Source organism: Amia ocellicauda, chromosome 4 (genome assembly GCF_036373705.1).
Source record: "Amia ocellicauda isolate fAmiCal2 chromosome 4, fAmiCal2.hap1, whole genome shotgun sequence".
NCBI classification, from domain to species: Eukaryota; Metazoa; Chordata; class Actinopteri; order Amiiformes; family Amiidae; genus Amia; species Amia ocellicauda.
In genome coordinates this window covers 31,924,310-31,948,579 of record NC_089853.1, presented here as the reverse complement: position 1 = coordinate 31,948,579, position 24,270 = coordinate 31,924,310, and the positions used below count along the sequence as shown (strand labels likewise).

The 24,270-nt window shown below is 41.1% G+C and overlaps 1 protein-coding gene and 1 long non-coding RNA gene across 3 annotated transcripts; both read right to left on the bottom strand.

The window, feature by feature from the left end:
• Positions 1 to 952: 952 nt before the first annotated feature.
• rasef2 (RAS and EF-hand domain containing 2) lies at positions 953 to 17,217 on the bottom strand. 2 transcript variants are annotated; one of them, XM_066701898.1, is made up of 17 exons: positions 16,439 to 17,217; positions 13,670 to 13,822; positions 11,441 to 11,531; positions 10,872 to 10,967; positions 10,263 to 10,340; positions 9,869 to 9,984; positions 8,756 to 8,824; positions 7,918 to 7,999; positions 7,702 to 7,775; positions 7,193 to 7,415; positions 6,597 to 6,698; positions 6,002 to 6,140; positions 5,444 to 5,525; positions 5,026 to 5,140; positions 4,529 to 4,642; positions 2,174 to 2,250; positions 953 to 2,058 (listed from the first exon to the last, which is right to left on the bottom strand). In XM_066701898.1, exons 1-17 carry the CDS (start codon positions 16,780 to 16,782, stop codon positions 1,956 to 1,958), a joined length of 2,058 nt encoding a protein of 685 aa, XP_066557995.1. In that variant the 5' UTR covers positions 16,783 to 17,217; the 3' UTR covers positions 953 to 1,955. The 2 variants fall into 2 exon arrangements, with proteins under 2 accessions (XP_066557995.1, XP_066557996.1); XM_066701899.1 differs by having other exon boundaries at positions 7,193 to 7,412.
• Positions 17,218 to 20,797: 3,580 nt separating this feature from the next.
• LOC136748286 (uncharacterized) lies at positions 20,798 to 23,436 on the bottom strand. The gene is made up of 3 exons (XR_010816575.1): positions 23,301 to 23,436; positions 22,884 to 22,965; positions 20,798 to 22,349 (listed from the first exon to the last, which is right to left on the bottom strand). It is a non-coding gene; the product is annotated as an uncharacterized LOC136748286 (long non-coding RNA).
• Between the last annotated feature and the right edge of the window lie 834 nt (positions 23,437 to 24,270).

Genomic DNA, 24,270 nt, shown 5'->3' with positions numbered 1-24,270 from the left:
GCTAATATGTATGAGAGTTGATGCTCTAGAAAATATACAGCAGTGTGCTTAGAGAATGTGTGGGTGTCAGGAAGGATTTTGTTTTAAACAGGGCCTTGATTTATTTGAGTTCTGTAAATGTACAACACTTTGTTTTGATGAAAACTGGACTATGCAAGGTATTCATTTTAAAGCATTTGTAAATAAGTATAATACATAATGAGTGGAATGGTTCGTGCACTGAAGGACAGGGTCCTGCAGCTCCCTTTCAATTAACTGACCAAAACCAAAAAAAAAACTTGGACTGGAGTAAGACTGATCCAATAAAGGATTGAACTCTGGTAAAGACAAATTAACTTATGACCTAAAAATAGGCTTGGTATTCCAAAAGTAACTCCCAAACTTGGCTATAGCAATATTAAACATTTCTGCTGCCTTGATCAGCTGTCTTTGTAGTTTCTCATTTATTTCAGAAAGAGCAGTTCTAGTGGCCTTCCATTCATTTAAACTGCTCATGAATACCTCACCAACAACTCAACTTATAGGGCTATATCTCTAGAGCTAGCCTGAGAACCCTGTCTTCATCCAAGTCCTTCCATATCCATAGCAATGGAAATCTAGGTTTTTATATATATAAGCCAATGTAACTAAAACCAAACCCACGTCCTACACATGTAGGAGCGGTGTAAACCCCCCTTATTGGAAAAAAAAACAAAAACCTAAAGAACAGTCTAGGATGGGAATAAGGTTCTTAAATGTCAATGTTCTATTATCCCAAAACAATAGTGTAAATTGCATCCCGTGCAGGAACAGCAAGTTCTAGAACTTTAATCAAACATTACTAAAATATACATACACCACATTATAATACGGACTTCAATTAAGGAAAGATCTGAGATCAAATGAAAAATGAAATTGAAGCTTTGGAAATACCTACCTCTGATAGTGCAAAAAATACATAACCCTCATCATGTTATGTATCAAACTCTTTGAGCATTTATTATACAATTATAATACAAAATACTGCCAATGGCATACAATGTTTTCGTTCCAGAACTGAAATGTAAACATTCATACCATTGGTCCCTCATTAAGTGCAAGAGGTATTAAAAGGTGAAATGCTTGATTTGGAAGGTTATTTAAAAATAAAAATAAAATCTATATATAAAATACATGTATAATATACATACATGTAAATCTCATAGCAAAATACAATTACAATACCAATTTTTACAGAAAAGAGGTAAAAAGAGGAATTTGAACATTATGCTCAGATGTTACATATTTGGGGAAAAAATAACGTGTGCCTAACCATTTTAAGTTGTACCCAGTAAAAAGAATAAAACCAGGAGTATTGTCTACTTCCCATTTAAAGTGCATCCAAACAAACAAAATGAGCTCACCCAGAAGTGTGGATTTTTACCAGCACAGTCCCTTTAGAAGTATTACATTGAAAAGTTACTGGTAATCGAATACTAGGTGGTTGAAAAACAGACTCCTACTACATCAGAGGTCAGGTAACAAAAACTCTTGAGGGCAAAATGCTTGTGATTAGGGGGTTAGAACTAAAAACTGCGCTAAATATAGGTTAGTACATTAATTGTTTTGTTCTCTTTATTTACATTATATATATATAAATCTCTTGAATCTGAATATCAAAAACTAAAAAGTGTGAGGAAAGTTTGGAGAATCCTTTAGTAAAACACACTGAACTTGCATGTCGGGTGCAGAAGGTTTAAATAAAAATACAAAAAGTCCTTCTGGCCATTGTTATTGGAGCATGTGTTTTGGAAACACTGCTGTTATTTCATACCTTGAAATGACACCAGGAACAAAGCTAAAAGTGGTTCCAGTGTAGCTCCACTGCAAAGCAACCTTCTTCATTAGGAGTCCTTCTGCAGTTTCGGAGACTGCCAACATATGCAACACATGTTCCTTGCTGGTGAGAGGTCTTGCGCAAAGCTCAGGGTAGACCACTACACCCCACAGCAGCTGCTCAGAGCCTTCTTGCCATCAGCAATACTCAGTTTTATCTGTGGTTCAGAGTTCTTTCTCAGACCCACATTCCTTTTCACTTCCCTGGGCGAAATAAAGTATAAGAGACCACATATGAACAAAACAAAAACAGCATTCAATAAAATCATTGTATTAGTTCCCTCACAGATCACTCCTGTACTGTAAAATGTTTCTTTACCTGGCGAGGTGAAGCACTGCTTCCACTACGTTTGTTCCATCTTTAGCACTCGTCTCACAGAACAAGGCATTGTACGCCTGGAAGCCACAGAACAGTGTCAGTACATCTCCAACAGGCATAGCATCATTACTAGAAGATAATTCCTCTGTCTTGAACAGTTGAAGAGATTAAGATTTTCTTTACCAGTGTTTACAATGAGTGCCTTTTCCATGTAAAGCATCATACACATTTAAAAGTCTCTATATACATACAAGATCGATTAAGTTGTGATTGACAGGGCAACTTGTTCCATTTGGTGATGCATGGAGTTTCTTAGCACTATTGACTTCCATGGACTAAGTAATAAGGACTAAATTTCCCCAATGTTAATTTAACGCTTAGCAATAAATCCCCAGGTTTGCCTCACCTTTCCCAAGATAGAGATAAGGGACTGCCTAGCTTTTGGGAGGGTGTGCTTCTCATACACGGAGCTTGGAGAGCAGCTAATCAGCTCTGTGGACGACTTTTTTTTTTTTTTTTTTTTTTTTTTAGAAGGTAGTTATGTGCATCTTAATAAAAAGGGACAAGAGCATCAATATATGGTTTATATCTTAACCACCACTTTGTGGTTTTTTGATAGTTAAACAAAAGTTCAATTTTGCATGCTATTTTTCCAAAGAGGACTGCCTCTGGTCTCCCAAAAACAACACTTTCTGGTGCCACGGGGACAACTGCGACAACTGTGCCATTTGAAAAACACAAAACATCAATACTATTCATGGTGACATGTCTTGGGGGCATGACAGACATTTTTGGTGGGGGGGGGGAGGGAAGAGTGTAGGTGCAGCTGAAAATTAGCACTATTGAGGGAGTAATAAAATCTACATTTCACCTGATGCTAACTTTGCCCTGGTACATAAATAAAAGGACCATGTAGTAAAATGACAGAGCTAATCAGATGCCAGATCCCTAGGTTTTCCCCTCCTGCTTGGAGGAGCTGCATAGCTCTGAGGCCACCTGTGTTTTTTTAGTAGGCAGTTACGTGCATATTATTAAGAAAAAGACAGAAGGGTGTCAAGATATGGTTTATATCTTAACAGCTTTGTTGTTTTTGATAGTTAAACAAAGTAATTTTTTTACAGTATTCCTGCGTGTTGTTTTTCTGAAGAGGACGTTCCGCCGCAACCTTCAGTTTTAACATGCTCTGCCTTGTTCTTCAAGCTTTATTTCCCTCACAGTTATTATTTAGTACTATTACTAGTACATTATCTTCTAAATATATAGATAACGGAATATTGTAACTGTTTATATTACCTAAATGTTTCGTCTTGCTCATCTTTTTGTTGGATATTGCAGTTCACTAAAATAAGTGTATAAAAGTTTCCTTTAAATGAGAAAAATCCTTGAAAATTGAGTTTTGGAGGCAACACCTTGAACGTGATTCATCAAACCAGGCCACCTTCTTCCATTGCTCCGTGGTCCAGTTCTGATGCTCACGTGCCCATTGTAGGTGCTTTCGGCAGTGGACAGGGGTCAGCATGGGCACCCTGACTGGTCTGCGGCTGCACAGCCCCATACGCAACAAACTGCGATGCACTGTGTGTTCTGACACCTTTCTATCAGAACCAGCGTTAACTTTTTCAGCAATTTGAGCTACAGTAGCTCGTCTGTTGGATCGGACCACACGGGCCAGCCTTCGCTCCCCACGTGCATCAATGAGTCTTGGCTGCCCATGACCCTGTCGCCGGTTCACCGCTTTTCCTTCCTTGGACCACTTTTGATAGGTACTGACCACTGCAGACCGGGAACACCCCACAAGAGCTGCAGTTTTGGAGATGCTCTGACCCAGTCGTCTAGTCATCACAATTTGGCCCTTGTCAAAGTCGCTCAGATCCTTACACTTGCCCATTTTTCCGGCTTCTAACACATCAACTTTGAGGACAAAATGTTCACTTGCTGCCTCATATATCCCACCCACTGACAGGTGCCATGATAACGAGATTATCAGTGTTATTCACTTCAGCCATAATATTATGACCGCTGACAGGTGATCGGTGTATTTTTTGGTTTCAGTCTAGTCATGAACCTGCAAAGTTTGAATTGTAAGTATATGAAGGGCTACATATCATTGCACTTGCACAAGGTGAATTAATTTCAATATGTTTTCTGGTAGATCGTTATACAGGTGGAGGCCAGCCAGTGCTACATACAATGCTGACAACCTGGGTTTCCGGACTACTATATTGTTCTCTGTTAATACCGAGTGTGTTGTTGATCAGTCTGAGTATTGATTAACTTCAATATTTTGCTTTCAATAGACCAAAATAGGGTTATATGGCTTATAATGTGGGTAAAACAAATTAGGGATGGTCCTACCATGGCTAACTTCTCCCCGTGAGAAGTGTCCACACACCCAGACTCCGGCATCCCCATCTTCAGGTCACTCTTGTTCCCAATCAGACACATTGGGATGTGATCCTCTGTGGAGTTCTGGAAAGACAATCTCATAATTACAGAGCCCTGCACTTAATACACTGAGCATCACTGAAGAGTGGCATAAAAGCAGCAGCCGTTGTTCAAGAGCATCTGTATCAGGCATTGTAAGACCCCTGAATAAGCTTGTGCTTTTTGTGCTTATTCATTGCGTCACACAACATTCTGCATTACTTATGACCCTATAATAATAATAATAATATTATTAATAAATTACCCTTGTCATCAAATTCACTTGATTAGTAGTTTTAATATCGCAATTATTGCATCCTGGATTTCTTTTATTTATAAAATGTTGATAGCACTTTGATGAAACTATATTGATTGGTGTAAAAGATCCAACTCTGAATGACAGATTGATTGTTCAACTGTCAGCGTACCTGTATCTCATCAATCCACTCACGAACATTCAGGAAGCTACTCTCTGAGGTGACGTCATATAGCAGTAGCACTCCGTGTGCTTTCCGGAAATAAGATTTGGCGATACTGCGAAACCTAACAAGAACAAAGATACATTAAAAAAGGCAATAAAATCCCAATATGGCTTGCCATTTCTTTAAAAGTACATTTAATTTCAGAGACACGGAACAGAGATGGAAACATACCCTGTTCTAAGGTTTACAAAAAAAAAAAAATGTATTTAACAGCGCATCATAGGAAGTCAAACCCATTAGCCTCTGTCGTCAAGTGCATTGTTGACTTAAACAACATTTTGGCTCTGGTACAAAAGGGCAAGAGGAACTGTGCCAGATCAGAAGACTGTGGATATGAAAGAAAGAGCTGTAGACTGGTCTGTACCTTTCCTGGCCTGCAGTGTCCCAAATCTGTAGGGTGGTCTGCTCCCCATCAACCAGCATCTTCTTTATTTGAAAATCGACCCCTGAAAGACACAAGGCGGCTATTAAAACCCCCAGCCTCAAGAAGAGCCAGTCTAAAAGCCATGAGTGCATTTTCCCCTATAGCAGCACTCAGAGGAGTTACAAGACTTTTAGCAGTGATTGAACTTCTATCCATTAAGGCCCGTTAGTAAAGCATACACAAAAAGCCTGTAAACGGGGGGGAAAAAAAACAACAACGTATATTCATACAGATACCACACATCTAAGCTTTTTAATGATCCAAAACAGGCCGACTGGAAAATGTGATTCAATTATCATTCTGACAAGCATTCTACCAGACATCTACCTTTTGTACATAATAAAAGAATAACTTAAAATCTCTAACGGCTCGCTGGTGTGATTTTGCCAAGAAAGCCATTGGAACACAGTTTTCATAAGGGAGAAAGTTTGATCTTTTATGGTGATAGAATAAGGCCTGGTTCAAGATTTGCCTAAAAAAGAAGTTGATCCTCCTTACCTAAAGTAGTCTGAATATCTCCTCTGAACTCATTCATGCTTAGTCGGAGCAGAAAGCTGGATTTCCCTGATCCTGCGTCCCCAGCCAGAACCAGTCTGTACAAGGCGCCAGGCACATCCACATCAACCGCATCTGCCCGCTGTGGACACAAACCCTTTTGATCAGTGGGGACCAGCTTCTGTCTTCACACACTGCTTATTGATAAGCCTTGATTAAACCTGCTCATCCTCACTCAAATATAATCCTGACATACTACAAACAGTGAAATTGGCTATCACCTCCCCCAACACAAAGTGCCATTAGTATCCATCTTCTACTTCATCTCCTTAATGTCCTGTATGGTGCACATTGTGTAACCATTTATGTCCGCTCCATTTTTAAACTTGGCATGGTGTTGCCTGTGCATCCCTCGTCTTGTTATGTTTTAATATGGCTGGGGCTCAATGTAGATATTTAGGTTGACATTCCCTCCATCCTCATTGCCTGAACTGGTCTAAAATAATCCTGCTTTGATACATTACTCATCCGTTGCTCTCCTCATGCTAATCAATACTGCCTGCCTCGTGAGCGGTTCAGTACCCTCCATGTTTTCTACCTTGGGTGTGAAAGCAGGGAGTCGTCTCCTGATGGACGAGGTGATGGAACTCCGGCCACTGGCAGCCACAGACGCCGTCTCCTCCATCTTTAAATCTGAAATCTGAGACAGTGGATTAATTATTGTATTTTTATTTTTGGTTAAAGTGATCAGCACAGCATACGCCAGGTCAGAGTGATAATGGATGCAAGAGGAAACTCACGATCACCGAAATTGTGATGCAGAATCCTTCTGAGGGTGTTTTATGATTATATTAGTTAAACTAGTTGGTGTATTCCAATCTGGCAACTTCTACATGTAAAATGTAAGTACTTCCCAAACATCATGCTATACATATCTACTGTCTTAGCACACAGAGCAGAAGAGAGCTGAAATACAGTGCTATGTCATTCCTCTGATATTTTAGTTTCAGTTTGGCAATACATTACATCAGTGACATTTATCATTATTATTTTTTAAACATAGGAAAGAGCTAAAGTCCTCTTTTCGGTGTAGTTTTTATATTTCACCTGTCAATAATAGGGAAGAGTGGTCAGAAACTGGTTGTGGGGTTTATATCGGCCTTAAAAGCTTTGGAAATCCATAAACATGTGTACCTCCATGTCAGGTGGCACATAAGAATAGCTGTAATGTACGGTCTCCACAGAGTCCTGACTGTTGTCACTTTCAAACTCGCTGCCAGAGTCATCCCCCATATCCAGAGACACAGACACTCCACTGTCCAGGTACCGGTCAGCCCAGTTGGCCACATGGGAGTATTTGGTGTCATTGGGCGCATAATTATCCACGGTCATGCTATCCTCCTCACTAGCTAAGCTGCTAAAAAAGAACAAAAAAAAGTGTCATCGTGTTTATCCATGTCCATTAAATTAGAGTTAGGAACTGTACTCTAAATGGAGAGCCCCCTGGGAATAACACAAAAAAAAAAAAAAGAGAAGACAGACAGAATACTTGCTATCAATACTCAAGGTCTTCTATGAAGATAAAGTATCTTTAGCCCAATAGGAATGAAATGTCACACTGGGCTACCTCCCCTCTAAACACTTCAATGACTCAACGTTAGCATACCAATGGGCAAAAACATACAACTATCTTGAATCTTTACCTGCTGTGGCTCTGCATACTTCGTTCACTTGGCTTTATTCTCATTGATGGACTATCATCCCTTGGGGAGAGATGCTACAGAGACGATACAGTGAACATAAAGATGCAATGAATTTGGGAAGCAGAAACGGGACAATCCATCATTTTCTTGTCAGTGTAATATCCAACACTGTTACAGATCAGATGAGGAACTACAGATGTTGCGACACTCACTCACCCTCTTCTTGCCTGACCCCACGTAGGTCACCAAGGCTGATCGCAAGCCATCATTGCTGTCATACAGTTTCTTGTTCATTGCCCTGCAAAAGGAGGAATTAGAAGGAACATGTTTGACATAGGCATTCAAGAATGTGTGCAGATCACATCTATGAAATGGAATGTTTGCCGTTCCAGAAGATAAAACAGCAACAGATTTCCATCATGTCATGATTCCAAGAGAACTGCCACAACTGTCATAAGAGGGATGCTGACACTTCTGCTTTTTAGCGTGGTCATCTTGCCTGTAAAGTCGATTACATAACTGATAGTATTACTTGGTTATACTGGGTGGCAATGATATGAACCTCTTGGAGACACTAACTAGGCATAGGTAGACAAATGATGGAAATATAAGCCACAGATTTCCTGGAAGCATCTTCTAATTTTCAGTCCAAGTGGAACTCTCAATTACTTCACTGCTCCAGCGATTGTATCTACTAGACACATGACACGAAAAGTTGAATGCTTTTAAGATTCTTTTGATTCAAATAGACATCCTGGGAACATACTTTATAGCCTGTAGAGACATATTGCATCAATCTAGTCTATCTGCTAATTGGACTGTTTAAGAAACTGCAAACTGGACAGAAGACACTGTAGTACTTCAGGAATGGAGTTTGAGGCCCCTTATAAAGACTAAGACCCATTGCCATTTGAACTGTAACCGTTAAATAGTTCACTAGATGTATACCTCTACTCACAGGCTGGAGCTTGGTTGCCGTGTGTAGAATTCCAACAGGAGTAAAGTTTATATTTCCTACATTTGGGATATTAAATAGCCACAGGCAGTGACTTACTGGAGGAATTCAACCTGATTGGAGTAGGACTGACGTTCCACCAACATCGTTTTCAGAACCTCTTTCTCCCTGTGAAAAAAACCAAAATGAAAGCCAGCTCCAATGTGCAGCACTGAGAGAGTGACATATTGACCCTGTCTGAAACTGCATTAAAGTGGCACGATGACACAGTGGTTAGTGCTCCTGCCTCACAGCCCCTGGGACACAGGTTCAATTATGGCCTTGCTAGTCTGCCTGTGTGGAGATTGAATGCTCTCCCTGTGGACCTTGCCTTGTGCACTGTGTCAGCCGGGTTAGGTTCCAGCTCACTGTGACTCTGTACTGGATGACTGTTAAATGGATGGATGGATGAAACCACATCCAAACAGCTATGAAACTGGATTTGCATTCACAAGTACTTTTCACCACCACATTTGTTAAAATAACACAAGTCTGTCCTGAATGTTACACTGTCTATACATCTAGAAGGCTGTATAAGCCTCTTGAAAATGATTCGTTTTAGACCTTCGAGTGATTTGGATGATTAATAATTGCATAATTAAAAGGATTATAGTTACCTTCTTAAAAGCTCATGCTGAATGAAAACCAGAATACTTTTTCTATTTACTGTGAGCTCAAAATTAGGCCCTTTAGAACTGGAGCGGAGGATTGTTGTTGTGGGTAAATGTAGGCTTATAGAAGTGCATTCCGTGAAGCAGTAAACAAAAAAAACATCCCAGTGTGTGCTGGAATATATTTACATTGACAGACATCCTTCCACCGTGTATAGTTAAGGACCTGCGCTTTATATACAACACTTACTACGGTGAACTTCATTCCTCCCAGCACAACGTCATAATGTATTCTGCTTCATTAAACCACATTGATTAATCTCCCGATTCCCTTAATCATCTCAAATCAGTCATTCTATTAACACACTTTGATGCACTGATTAAACGGTGACTTCTTACGAACGTGTAATTCAGTATTATTTCTTAGAATGTGTAAGGAAATACGCAGGGCCCAATGTATAGTACAACACAGCTCACCATTTCCAAATTATGCACTTATTGTGAAGTCATGCAACATATCCTTCAAAAGGCTTTTCATTGGTGTCAGATACACCATTCTCACCTCTCGTGCTGTAGTCTCTGGTCAGCATAGTCATTTTTCAGCTTGTCCAGTTCTACTTGCAGAACAGAAACATTCATCTGGGCTTTCATAAGAGAACTTCTGAGCTGCTCATTATCCTTAAAAAAAAATATATATAATAATATATATATATATATATATAAATTAATTAAAAAAAAAAAACTTTTCAATATTCAGATTCTCTCTACTCTATGCACCATTCCCATCAAGCACTGACAAAACAAGGCAAATTATTGTAGTGTCTGTGTTAAGCCAGCAGGGGGACACAACCTAACCTCTAACAACATACAAAGCCAGAGAGGGAAATTGGACATTTCCACTGAACTTGTATGCTTCTTGCTCATAGTCTCTCAGTTGTGGCACATTTGCAACATACCTGTGTCATCTCAGCGATTTGTTCTTTCAGCTGATTAACATCCTCTCTAGAACTGTTGTGCCAGGATTCTTCTTGGTGCTGTTGAATATAAGAATATACAATTGATTATGAATTCAGACATTTGGTAAACTCAATCAATATAGCTTTCAAAAGATAAAATGAAGGATAATTCACCACCCTAGTATTGAAGTGTGTCATTTATGTAATGGAAGCCTTCCATAGAGCGATGCAACTTTAGATGCCAAAGAACATCTGGGTCTTCTTGAACCATACATTGTAAGGCAGTAACAAACTTCCCAAATGTCTTTTCAAGTGCTGTGTACAGTTCCAGAATAAACAGGAATTATTTCCAAACTCAGGACCCTAATGACCGACATGTTTCTGTGTATATAATGAATGACATTTTGATCATTCTTTCAAAAATCATCAAGCTGTTCTGTACCACACTGGTGTACCTACAACATGGAAAATGGCAAGCTGCTATTTGTTTTCTTTAAACCACAGAAACCCATTAATATGAAGTGTGGGGGGGGGTGGGGGAAATCAGGTCTCCGCAAATCCCTTGTCGAGATTAGAAAAAGACGTCTTTGTCATCACTTCTCCACTAACCTTTTTCAGCATCTCCATGGCGAGCTGTAAATCTGCCACCTTGTTCTCATGTCTCCTCTGGATTTCCACGGTGGCTGCTTCTAGTTTCTGCCGATCCTGTTACCATGAAACCCAAGCACAGGGTTTTTGTTTACAGACCCTTAATAGGTGAACCATTGTTACAAAGCCAGCTGCTGGGCCAAATGCAAAATGGGCAAAAATGCAGGTTAACAACTTCCAAAGAGGATTGCTACCGTTAAAAGTGTTAAAGATCACCTTTATTTTTATGCATTCCATCTTTTTATGGTTATCATATGGCTACATTTTTCCAGGGGGAAAATAATATACACATCATAAAACAGAAAAGATTTCTTCATGATGCAATATAGCGAAATTCCTAGAATATGGAAAATATTGGTGGGGGACACTTCCCTCTCTCATCACCTCACAGAGTGGCCACTTCCCTTCATCACTCTTTTCAAACCGGCCTCACTAAGTACACACTAATCCACTCATTCAATCTTGGTGCACTCTGCGCTCTTAGGGAGTTGGCGCTCTACTTGGTCAGCCTCGTTCTCAGTGCCGCTCACCTCCTCTCTCACTCTCTGCTCCACACTGGCCAGCTGCTGCATCATGTCCTCCTCCAGCTCTGTCAGCTGGCGACTCGTAACCTCTTCTGTCCTGTAGGCACACATTCACGCAGTCTTTACAATGCAGCCCTGAGCTGCCACTCAGGATGAACCTACATATATTGCTCTCCCAGTGGATTTTCATGAAGTCATGTTTAACCAAGCTTTAAAAATGTTTCATATTGCTCGTGGTATCCCCTGACTTCTTCATCCAAATCCTATTTCACTCATTGCCAACTGATCGCACTCAAGGAGAAGAGATTTTCAGATGGAACATGAAGTAAAGAATAAATAAGAAAAACAGTCGTCCGTCAAGAAGACAAACACCGAATTGGTGAAGAAAGTAACTGCAGAAAGGTTATCGGAAAACTATTACAAATTGAAATCAAACTGTTCTTTTCAAATAAGTCTGTACATTTCTAAAAGCCAATGTGACTGTTGGCTTTGAGTGAGAGATACAAGACAAGACTTTTACCACCACACTTTAAATATTAACTTTTCCCATAACCAAACCAAACCAAACCAATGAGGTTGACACAAAGATATTTCAGGGGGCTACAAGCAGATGTAAATGTTTGTTTTTAATTTCTAAAACATACTTGTTTCTGTCAAAAATATAATTAAATAAAAAAGCTAAACTAATTTCTAAGTCCCACATCATGAAACGAGGAGCACAGTTCACCTCTTGTGTACGGATGTTTTTCAACAACCACTCCCCGTTCCTTTGTGTCCAGAGGGAGGGGGGAGCAGGTGAGCAACACAGCTGGAATTCAACCCTTTAAATCTCACGGAGAACATCAGCAACGCTTGGGCGTCTGAGCATTAAGGAGAGTTAAGATATCAGAGAAATGGAAGAAACCCGCTCTGATGTAACATACCTGCTATTTCATATCAAATTGGTAACGCCCTCTAAGATGCATGTTACCTATTGCTTTATGAATAAACTACAAGTGGTGAGCAACAAACCAGAACATAATGAAAGCCACACTGGTGAGAGCCTTTTGACCCATCTTGGAATGGAGTGAGGAAATCCTCAAGCAAATACATTTCTTCTGTTCTTCTGGAAGCATGTAGTTTAAAAATTGGTAATGTGGTGTGGAGGTTGAAGGGAAAGTCAGAGAAAAACTTAAGAACTGGTTCCTGGTACATTTTGTTAGCCAATTATGTATACAGTTGTTCAATAATAATGTCTCCATCTTGATCTGTGCAAATGCAAATGCAATTTAGAGCTCAATGTGCATATAACCTTTATTGCGAGCTCTCAAAACACATACACTATGGAACTCATTTTGGAATATGCATATACTACAAATACAAGAATGCAGAGCTAAAATATAGTTTCTTCAGAATATCCATTACAAAAACCTTGTATTTTTAAACACTACTAGAAAGAAAATACAAATAAATTCTACCCTCCATTCTTCCGAGTTTCTCATCACAGGAGATGCGAAACACTGAAATCATAACAGGGGTGAGAATAAACGGATTCATGGTGTTCAAGTCAGCCATTCAGAAAATGAAAATCCACTGACAGTCACAACATTTTAATTTCATGGTTTTAAATTAAGTGTGAATTTGAATGTGATGTGTACCTAAAGCAAAATCATGCTAGTATTGTGTTTCAGGTGTTGCCTCACAGGAGAACTTTTCTGGAACTGAAAGAACACGGGGAACAGGTCAACTGGCAAAACTGGCATCTGACCCTGCATTACACATATGGAAATTACAATTATATTTGATCTTGCTCCTGCTGCATTTTAACAGTGTTTTCATTTGTGTGTGTGAGACGAGGAAGTGGGAGGTGGTTTGGGAAAACACCATCATCCTTTTATGAAGTAATTTCTCTTTCCCAATTATTTGAACGTTCTCTCTTTGCCTCTTGGACAAACCCATTCATTCTTACAATTACACAGAGAATCTCAGCCTTTTATCATAATCCAGTTTTACATTTTGTTTCTTGACATAAGTGCTTGTGTTGTATAGTATAATACCATCAATATTATATTACTCCTCGATTAGACTGAACTCTTAGAAACTTTGGAAGTCACTTTGGATAATGGTCTTTGCCAAACTAAAATAATACGTTTCTTCTTTATTCAAGTACCACCCACTACCACTCCACTCCACTGACAGCTCTTCAAACTGTGCCTTGTGCCCCAGTGCCTTCCTATAGCCCACACGCCTGCCTACCGTCTCAGCAGGTTCTCCAGCTGTTCGGTCTCCAGGCTCTGGACCTTCTGCTCCCCCAGCAGTGTGTCAATGAGGGACTCGTACTGCTGCAGCAGAGTGTAGTCGGACAGGGAGTGGATCTGCAGGTACAGCTCCGCCAGCTGCTCTCGGCTCCTGTGCAGAAAGTGAAGACAGAGTGCAGCTCAGCACCAGCTCCCACCACAGGCAGCTCACTTATCAGAGTTGAGTGAAAGGTCCGAATGTAGAAGCCCTCGCAGGTATGCACTCCCATAGACTAGCTAGATGCACTTCAGCAGTAGATGAGGTACGACCTCTCATATTCTCATATTATAGAGAAACATTGCAATATATGAATGCAAAAAACAAAAACATCCAATTAAGCAGTTAATACAGCAGATTGTATGTCCAGGTTTACGAATTAGAAATGTACACAATGTCATGCACTTAGTTACTGCACTAAAGTGAAGGCATCAGGCACCAAGACAGAAGGGTTCATTTGGGTATTGCAGTGCTGCTGTGAATCTCTTAAAAGGCGGATTTCAAATTACATTTCAAAGCGAATAGAAATGTGCAACGTTTATGGCATTAATAAAAAGTAAACTGCAGGAAAATACAGAATAAAAGTAATGTTAACATGTGTGACGTTTACAACACCTTGCCGCTCAGTGTCGCTAACAATGTGAACTCCACCCTTAGTATTGCACCAAAGAAACAATATTCAACAAAGTAAATCTACCGGTTATATTCTCTTACAAAAAAGGTCAATATGCGAATTAACATTAAAATACACGCATATCTACATATGCTCGTTTATACATGTACTTTCATTGCATATTTAAATATCAAGCCTACCACAGTCCTAAGTAAAGTTTGAGAACTCCACAGTGTAAAGTCCCTTTGTGCAAATCAACGCGCGGAAGGAAACATATCGGCGCTGCTGCTGTTGCGTGCAATCCGTGTGAAGGCGGGCAGAGCGCAGCAGCAGCGCATTAAAGCGCACAGCTCTTCCAATCACGACCCCAAAGCTGCGGCGAGCGGAATAAGGGTCAGCAATCAGGGCCGCGCAGGGCGACGCGCCGCTGTTGGGCGCAGCTGTGCTGGTGCGGTGCGGTGCGGTGCGGTTTGCTGTGCTGTGCTGTTTGCTGTGCGGTGCTGGTGCTGTGCGGTGCGGTTTGCTGTGCTGTGCTGTGCGGTGCTGGTGCTGTGCGGTGCGGTGCTGGTGCTGTGCTGTGCTGTGCTGTGCTGTGCGGTGCGGTGCTGGTGCTGTGCTGTGCTGTGTGGTTTGCTGTGCTGTGCTGTGCGGTGCGGTTTGCTGTGCTGTGCTGTGCTGTGCTGTGCTGTGCGGTGCGGTGCTGGTGCTGTGCTGTGCTGTGTGGTTTGCTGTGCTGTGCGGTGCTGGTGCTGTGCTGTGCTGTGCGGTGCGGTGCTGTGCTGGTGCTGTGCTGTGCTGTGCTGTGCTGTGTGGTTTGCTGTGCTGTGCTGTGCGGTGCGGTTTGCTGTGCTGTGCTGTGCTGTGCTGTGCTGTGCGGTGCGGTGCTGGTGCTGTGCTGTGCTGTGTGGTTTGCTGTGCTGTGCGGTGCTGGTGCTGTGCTGTGCTGTGCGGTGCGGTGCTGTGCTGGTGCTGTGCTGTGCTGTGCTGTGCTGTGCGGTGCTGTGCGGTGCGGTTTGCTGTGCTGTGCTGTGCTGGTGCTGTGCTGTGCTGTGCTGTGCGGTGCTGTGCGGTGCGGTTTGCTGTGCTGTGCTGTGCGGTGCGGTTTGCTGTGCTGTACTGTGCTGTGCAGTGCGCTCAGTGCCCAGAAACAGCTTCATCTGGACGCATGTTTAATGTGTACTGCTTTTGGATATAGGCCTATATAAACCATATAATTGCATTGCTTTGAGCACGGAACTGTGGCCATATGTCGCAAGAACATTGAGGACATTGTCAAACAGGATGACGCAGTATGAGCCAAAGCCAATCCATTCATTTGTATTTAATACTTATTATTTATTTCAGTTTGTTACCTGGTGGGTTAAGTTAACCGCATAATTGTTGTTTATTGATTTATGTATGGATTTAAAAAAAAAAAGACATCCTTTTTCTCACGCTGTCCCCTTAAGGTTTTGAATTATTATATTGTATTTATACATGTGTAAACAACAAAAAATGTTGAAAACAACACACTTCGCTGTTCAAAATACAGTAGAGGGTTAAATGAATACATATGCACGGGTATGCAAACCAGGTGCTTTGCATGCGTGTTCTGTGGTCATTTTATGAAATGGCTATATAAAGCACATACATAACTTGTGTGGCTGCTCGAGTGCATCAGAGCCAAATAATCAGGTACAATGACTCTCAAAAAGATACAAGTTAAATAGGAAAGAATATGCGATTTATGTAACAAGTGACCTAAATCAAGGGACTGGGTAACATACCCCATTGCACTGGCACGTTTGGGAAGTGCATCCTCATGTGTTAGATTGCAGGGCCCTTGTTCACTTAGAGCAAACCACGTACTGTAGAGAGATGCTCTAAACGAGCTGGATTAAACATCAGACCAAAGTGTTGCCCGACCGAGCGGTTACACACACACTTCATCATCAGCGACGCCACTTATCTTAACCCGCATTATAACGACGCTCTCTCTCTTCTCAGCGCAGTGGTGTGTAGGCATTGTCCATGGTCAAGTCTTTGCCAGCTGCCGGCTGTCGCTCCGTGTTAAACAAATGCGTGCGTCCGTGCAGTCCTCTTCATTGCCGCGGGAGAAGTCGAGACTACATGCTTACCTCCCCAGGTAACTCATTTCCGCGCCTCTCCTGTCCTCAAAGTCGTCCCAGGCGCTCCTCCCGGCCGGCCGCGCTCCCCCGAGGGACGCCAGCTCCAGCGCCCCCGACACCTCTGCGAAGCGGGCCGAGAAGTCGCTGTAATCGATGTACCCGTCCTGATCCTCGTCGAACTTGTTGAACAGAAAGCCCACTTCGGTGCTGCCAACGCGGAGCTCTCGGCACACTGTGGCGAAGTCCTCATACTCTATCCTTCCCGATTTATTCAGATCACACGCGGAGAAAAGTCTCTGTAAATCCGGCTTGCTGTCCGTGTCAGTTGTGGTGGAATCCATCCGAATATACATTCACCCCCGGGGTTTGAAACGCACTGTACCCCGCTGGACCAGTGAGATATTTCCAATGGGACCGAGAGGACGAGGGTCTCCAGCTGCTCCCGAGGCGCAGGGATGTGCTGAATGTGGAGCAAGTCTTCCCTGACGTCACACCTCCAAGAATCCCAGCTTCTATGTGGCACTTAGACCCGGTGCGCGGAGCTCAGATGCACTTAACCAGTTATGCAAATGCACCCCCCATGGCTGACTACCTCCTTAGTTCACCGAGAGAGAAAGTTAAACAGAAGAAACGACGTGGACACCTGCTCTACTGTTAAACCGAAACTATTGCATGGACTCCTTGTGTTTTAAAGAACACGCATTCTAGACCCTACAAACGTAAAACAAGACAACTATGTAGCTGTGGGGCTTTGAAGTGTGAACCCTGCTGCTTTTGCGCCCACACCGGTGCACCACAATGGACGCTGTGTTAGAGGTGTGTCTGCTATATCTGCTTACATGGGTATGTAGTGCACTGTCAGCCTAGGAATGCCATTCAAGTCAGATCTCTTCAGCACAACCCAAACCAGCCCAGATGAAGGCTCCTGACAGTTATTTCAATGCGTAGATTTATAATAGTGGTTATTTTGTTAGATAAAAAATACAAATCTCATCCCCTATGGCAACATTCTAGTCAATGTTTATTAGGAGACTGGGAGTATGTGTTTGTGCTTTGTTTTTTATATGTTAATCTACAGATCTGTGTATATATAGGTATAGGTGTATATAATTAAACATGTATTAATATTGACCAGACCGTGTTACAGCCTTAAAAAAAGAAACTCAACTACACTCACCTAAAGGATTATTAGGAACACCTGTTCAATTTCTCATTAATGCAATTATCTAACCAACCAATCACATGGCAGTTGCTTCAATGCATTTAGGGGTGTGGTCCTGGTCAAGACAATCTCCTGAACTCCAAACTGAATGTCTGAATGGGAAAGAAAGGTGATTTAAGCAATTTTGAGCGTGGCATGGTTGTTGGTGCCAGACGGGCCGGTATTTCACAATCTGCTCAGTTACTGGGATTTTCACGCACAACCATTTCTAGGGTTTACAAAGAATGGTGTGAAAAGGGAAAAACATCCAGTATGCGGCAGTCCTGTGGGCGAAAATGCCTTGTTGATGCTAGAGGTTAGAGGAGAATGGGCCGACTGATTCAAGCTGATAGAAGAGCAACTTTGACTGAAATAACCACTCGTTACAACCGAGGTATGCAGCAAAGCATTTGTGAAGCCACAACACGTACAACCTTGAGGCGGATGGGCTACAACAGCAGAAGACCCCACCGGGTACCACTCATCTCCACTACAAATAGGAAAAAGAGGCTACAATTTGCACAAGCTCACCAAAATTGGACAGTTGAAGACTGGAAAAATGTTGCCTGGTCTGATGAGTCTCGATTTCTGTTGAGACATTCAGATGGTAGAGTCAGAATTTGGCGTAAACAGAATGAGAACATGGATCCATCATGCCTTGTTACCACTGTGCAGGCTGGTGGTGGTGGTGTAATGGGGTGGGGGATGTTTTCTTGGCACACTTTAGGCCCCTTAGTGCCAATTGGGCATCGTTTAAATGCCACGGCCTACCTGAGCATTGTTTCTGACCATGTCCATCCCTTTATGACCACCTTGTACCCATCCTCTGATGGCTACTTCCAGCAGGATAATGCACCATGTCACAAAGGTCGAATCATTTCAAATTGGTTTCTTGAACATGACAATGAGTTCACTGTACTAAACTGGCCCCCACAGTCACCAGATCTCAACCCAATAGAGCATCTTTGGGATGTGGTGGAACGGGAGCTTCGTGCCCTGGATGTGCATCCCACAAATCTCCATCAACTGCAAGATGCTATCCTATCAATATGGGCCAACATTTCTAAAGAATGCGTTCAGCACCTTGTTGAATCAATGCCACGTAGAATTAAGGCAGTTCTGAAGGCGAAAGGAGGTCAAACACAGTATTAGTATGGTGTTCCTAATAATCCTTTAGGTGAGTGTATATGTTCTGTATTAAACAGCTGTATGCACAAGATATTGGCTTCTTAATGTATGTGTGTGAGGCTCCAGTTTGGCCCTGTACTTTAAAAGTGGATTTATAAATTAGGAAACTAGTAAGGAGGACTAACCACATTTCAGTTTCTGTATTATGCAACTTTTGCTATCTACAACATTCCCAGGGTGAAGAAAAATAAAACCCAGGCAGACAAGACTATCAGTTCAGCCTATAGGAGCCCAGTCTGAACAGAATGAAACTCCTTTTGTATACAGTCTCCACCCATAGCTACCAGGACTGATGTGGAGGCTTGTATTTCAGAGGAACTCCCCACTGATGTTTCTGTCAGCAAGTATTAAAATAAGATTTAAAACCAAGTGCTTAGTTATCATGCCACGCCTCACAATGCCCCCTCTGGATTCGCAATTCCTACTAAACATTTACATAATCAAATAGTTCCAGGGGCTAGTGACACACCTGACTCATTCCATTAAAAAAAACACAGTATCCTTGTTTATTTCAGCGGAAGACACTATAATATGTTTTAGAAAGTTTCCTACATCTCACAGTTTTTAAAAATTGACCAGTGATTTCTTTAAAAGAGTAAAGCAGTGGTGGGCAGCAGCAGGGGACATATTGACTATATATCAATGCTATATATTATTTTCTTTATAGATTAGTGGTCTAAACTATGGACATTCCAGAGCGCTGAGATTTTAGTGTGGTGCCAAGAGATTATACTGCTGAAATGGGATTGAAATGACTCCGGTGGTGACAGCTGTGTGCGCCTCATCTCAGCACCCTGACCTTCCTGCAGTAACCGTGGTAACAGAACTCTCACTGCACCCCCAGGCTGGCGCTTTATTGCCTGCGGTCTTTGATGAATCGCATGGTCTCAGTTTCCCAGCTCGCACAGTGAGTGGCAGCTGTCTGCAAGAGACCAGGCTAAGATTTGCCCTGAGAAAGCCTTCCCAGCTGTGACAGTCATTTCAGGTTATAATGAGATTCTCTTTCCATCACTTGTATTCCCATGCTGTGGATTTCTCCCTTTCTGTCCATCACAAGAAGTCACCCTCTATTTTTGGTCACTTTGTACTCTTTCTACTCATGCTCTGCATACACTAGAACAGCTATATACCAAAAAAAACAAACATGTTTAATTAGGTGTAGCCACAGCACACGCAACATCTAGCTGTCTTAATGTCTGGTGTTTTCCTCTTGATACATGTGGCTCGCAAAGCAATGAATTGTGGAATTCTGGGAAAGTATGTTTGTTGCCAGATACGTAACTATATATATGGCAACACAGGTTGACGGTCATGCTATCGTCAACACAAAATAAAATAAAAAAGCTCATGACAACATAATCTCTGATACAATCTATAACAAGCAAATTAAAAAATATCCTATTGTTTTTGGCCATATAGTGTATACACAAGTATTATATACAGATATGTATTCAGAATTATTCAGAAGTACAGTTATATGCATACTGAACTGTCAATCTAATAAACATACAATAAAGTTTTCTCTGCTGTATTTCTTCTGTATTATAAGTATAATTTCCCTTTGCTAGTGAAAACATGTATGAAATTCCAGGGATATTGTCTTTATGGAGTATATGTTTGACTGGAAGTCTTCTAATGAACTAGTGACTTTCATTACCTTCAAAATACAGTAAGCAATAACAATTATTTATGAGGTTATGCACTATGGTGATTGATTGTTTTGTACTGTTTCTAGGATGAGTCAGTCATGCTTTACTACAGCTGTGAAGAGTATATCAGAATCAAAATGGAGACTTCCTCTCAAATTTGACGGCGTGACTGCAGGTAGTGCAGAGCACCTGTTCCACATATGTACAAAAGGTGGTCTGTGTGATAAAATCCTGTATGTGTTTCCAAAGTTCACCTGGTTAATAAAAAACAAACCTCACAGGCTTGTTTACAGACAGTCATTTTCCCCTTTTTATTTTTTACATGTTCTAATGGTTAACTATAATTTCACATTAGCATTTCTGCAGTTGACCTTTTCTGCCCATATGAGTCATTGTCCACAAATTTAGCTCCACCTGGAATAGTATATATAGCAAAGGATACAGGTTGAACTTTCTGATAACCTCGAGTTATACAAGAGATGTAATTCGCAGAAAAGGGCACTACATTAACAGTGAGTGAATATCTTCATATTGTGTGGAAGAAGCCTGAATGAGCTGGTATCTGTGCGTCTGGTACGACTTTGTCTTCATTTGTATGACTTCCTCTCTGTTTCAAGTGAGATTTAGCAACAGTATCTTATTATCAGTGTGTGTTTTCTCTTTTGTTATCTTCTGAACAGAATAACAACAACAGCAACTATTTCCATGTGTTCCCATTTTAACCAGGTTTAATATTACAAATACCCCTAAATATTCAAACATAGTCACATCTGATGCTGTTTAGGGTATATGTAATTATTTGTGTCAACTGCAGCCTGGCACTGGTTGCTTTGAATACAAAAAGAAAACCAACAGGCTGTGCTGGTTAAGTTAGGAAGCAGCAAAGGAGTTCTTAGTAACCATGCATTTCCTTTGTACATAATCTTAATTGACAGTCTTGACTAAACCCCTTATTTACCCCACCTAGACAATGTTAGCAGCTACAAAAACAAATCGTTAGCTGAATTCAAAACTCTTTTACAAATAGCTCCTGTCCAATTATATATTTTGTGGATGTATTCATTATTGCTGAAATCAAAAGATGGGTGAAGGATGTATAACAATCATGGCAGGATGTTCTGCTGTGAAGTAAATGACCACGGATGCTTCAATAACTTAATCATTTAGAAAGCCCTGCAGTCTCTGCTGTGTGTTTAAGTTATATTCCTCAACAAGATCTTTCAGCTGACTAGGTATATAAGCATAGGAGGTCTACTATAATATCATTTTGCTGATTTTTGATCTAATTGGAATTTAAGTTATTCAAGAAAACCCCTGTAATCAATAATGTATATCACTTTAATACATTATTTTACAGGACAAGCCAAAATGATTCTGAGAGTAAGTATGTTGATTACAAATGTATGCTCATGAATAGTCAGTCATATTCAAACATTAAACAAATCACATGTGATCTATGATCTTTACTGCACTGCTGTTCACTTTTTGGTAGGTTCAATTTAACATGCCACACTTTTTTCACTGATGTCAATATGGATACAGCCTGGATTAAAAGAAAAATGACTGAATATATACCAAATTATCTGTCCAAATCAAGCAATTTAAAAAACTTGATGTAGTTTCATATGTTGATAGAACCATTTCTTATATGATTAACCTAATAACGAATGTGTATTGCTGCTCCCCAAACAAAGCGATATGAGACCTTGGTTCTGCAGTGACTGTATGTGGCATATGTGTGCGGATACTGCTGCTGAAGCCAAGCCTTGACCGGCCTCATGTTTCTCTGCAGCCATAGCATGTTGACTTTGATAATTTCCAGGGACTGTTTGACAAAGGCAAGACCTCCAAGCTTCTTCTCAGAAACAAAGAACTTCCACACCTGTGACACGAAAGGAAACAGTGTATGTAAGTGACAATGTATTGCATCCACTGAAACCAAAAAGAACATGAGAAACAATTCATCCCATGCTAATGTTTCTAGTGTATTAAATCCAACATCTTCCATACAGGTTATTGCACTTACATTTATTTCTCCACTTTAAAAGGTTTTCTATGAGAAAATCAACAGATTTACAACATCTGCCCATCTGTCAATCCCTCAGTTTCTTTCTTTCTTCCTGCCTTAATATTTGTAACAATTGAGCTTAAACAACCAATGTGGGACACAATGTCCAAACCACTGGATTCAAATAGTATAAAATTGAAAAAGACTTTCAATAGATTTCAGCATTTTATTCCCTGTTAAAATTAGAATTTAATTAAAGTCTTATGTAGCAATAAAAAAGCTCTTAAGCAAATCAAAAGACCCAGATTAGCTTGACAGGATTTTTGTAATGAAAGCTTTTCATCTCAGATAATAAAATAGCTGCCTGAAAAAATGGTGCTGTCTCAGATTTGGTTATACTGGACTTACTTCTTCATATTTCTCCTTGGAGTTGAACTTAGATGTAATGGAGACAACAATACGGGACAGATAAGAGGAACCTAAAGAAAATCTGAGCAGAACAAGGAAGCAAATTACGTACAGAAAATAAAATGAATACAAACTTATTAAATAGGTTTCATGGCACCTGTTTAAATTGACAGTATTTGCCACACATATAATAGATGAGTAAGTTAAAATGTTAGACTAAAGGTTAGGTAATCCATTAGAAATATGGACATACAGTTGGCTAACTTCAATAAGATATTAGAAATACCATATTTAATTAATCTGAATATAAAAGGAACATTTTCCCATTAATAATTGCATAGTTGTGTATTGGATGGCCTTCTCTTATTCCATCTCACTCCCTGTATTAAAGGACAGCCCCGAGACTAAGGCCCTTACTTGTTCTGCAGCTCATCCCAGTGGTGTCTCACAAATCTCCACACCAGCTCGTTGCTCTCCACACTGTTGGCCAGCTGACCAACTATAACTGCAAAGTCCTGAATCTTTATCAAGCGGTTCTGCAGTGCTGTTTCGAGCAACCTGGGACGAGTAAGGGCTCACAGTCACAAAGACAGAGTGTAAAGTTCATACACTGGTACAAACACATGTAATTCATAAGGGATGGTGCGGTGTATGCCTATATCTCTCTGTACTGACATTTGTCTATATCTAGATTTGTATGAATTGCCACTTACATCGATCAGCCATAACATTATGACCACCTGCCTAATATTGTGTAGGTCCCCCATCCCACAGATGCGTGATTGGATTGATATCTGGGGAATTTGGAGTTCAAGTCAACACCTTGAACTCATGATTCATCAGACCAGACCACCTTCCTCCATTGCTCCGTGGTCCAGTTCTGATGCTCACGTGCCCATTGTAGGTGCCTTCAGCAGTGGACAGGGGTCAGCATGGGCATCCTGACTGGTCTGCGGCTGCGCAGCCCCATACGCAACAAACTGCGATGCACTGTGTGTTCTGACGCCTTTCTATCAGAACCAGCATTAATGTTTTCAGCAATTTGAGCTACAGTAGCTCGTCTGTTGGTTTTGACTACACGGGCCAGCCTTCACTCACCACGTGCATCAATGAGTCTTGGCCACCCATGACCCTGTCGCCGGTTCACCGCTTTTCCTTCCTTGGAGCACTTTTGATAGGTACTGACCACTGCAGACCGGGAACACCCCACAAGAGCTGCAGTTTTGGAGATGCTCCGACCCAGTCGTCTAGCCATCACAATTTGGCCCTTGTCAAAGTCGCTCAGATCCTTACGCTTGCCCATTTTTCCTGCTTCTAACACATCACCTTTGAGGACAAAATGTTCACTTGCTGCCTAATATATCCCACCCACTGACAGGTGCCATGA

Excerpts from the sequence above, each read along its gene's own strand:
- rasef2 (XM_066701898.1), bottom strand. The coding sequence starts at position 16,782 with ATGTATATTCGGATGGATTCCACCACAACTGACACGGACAGCAAGCCG. Across the intron at positions 11,532-13,669 it reads CTGGAGAACCTGCTGAGACG|GACAGAAGAGGTTACGAGTC; the intron begins GTAGGCAGGCGT and ends GTGTGCCTACAG. Across the intron at positions 2,059-2,173 it reads GCAGTGCTTCACCTCGCCAG|GGAAGTGAAAAGGAATGTGG; the intron begins GTAAAGAAACAT and ends TATTTCGCCCAG.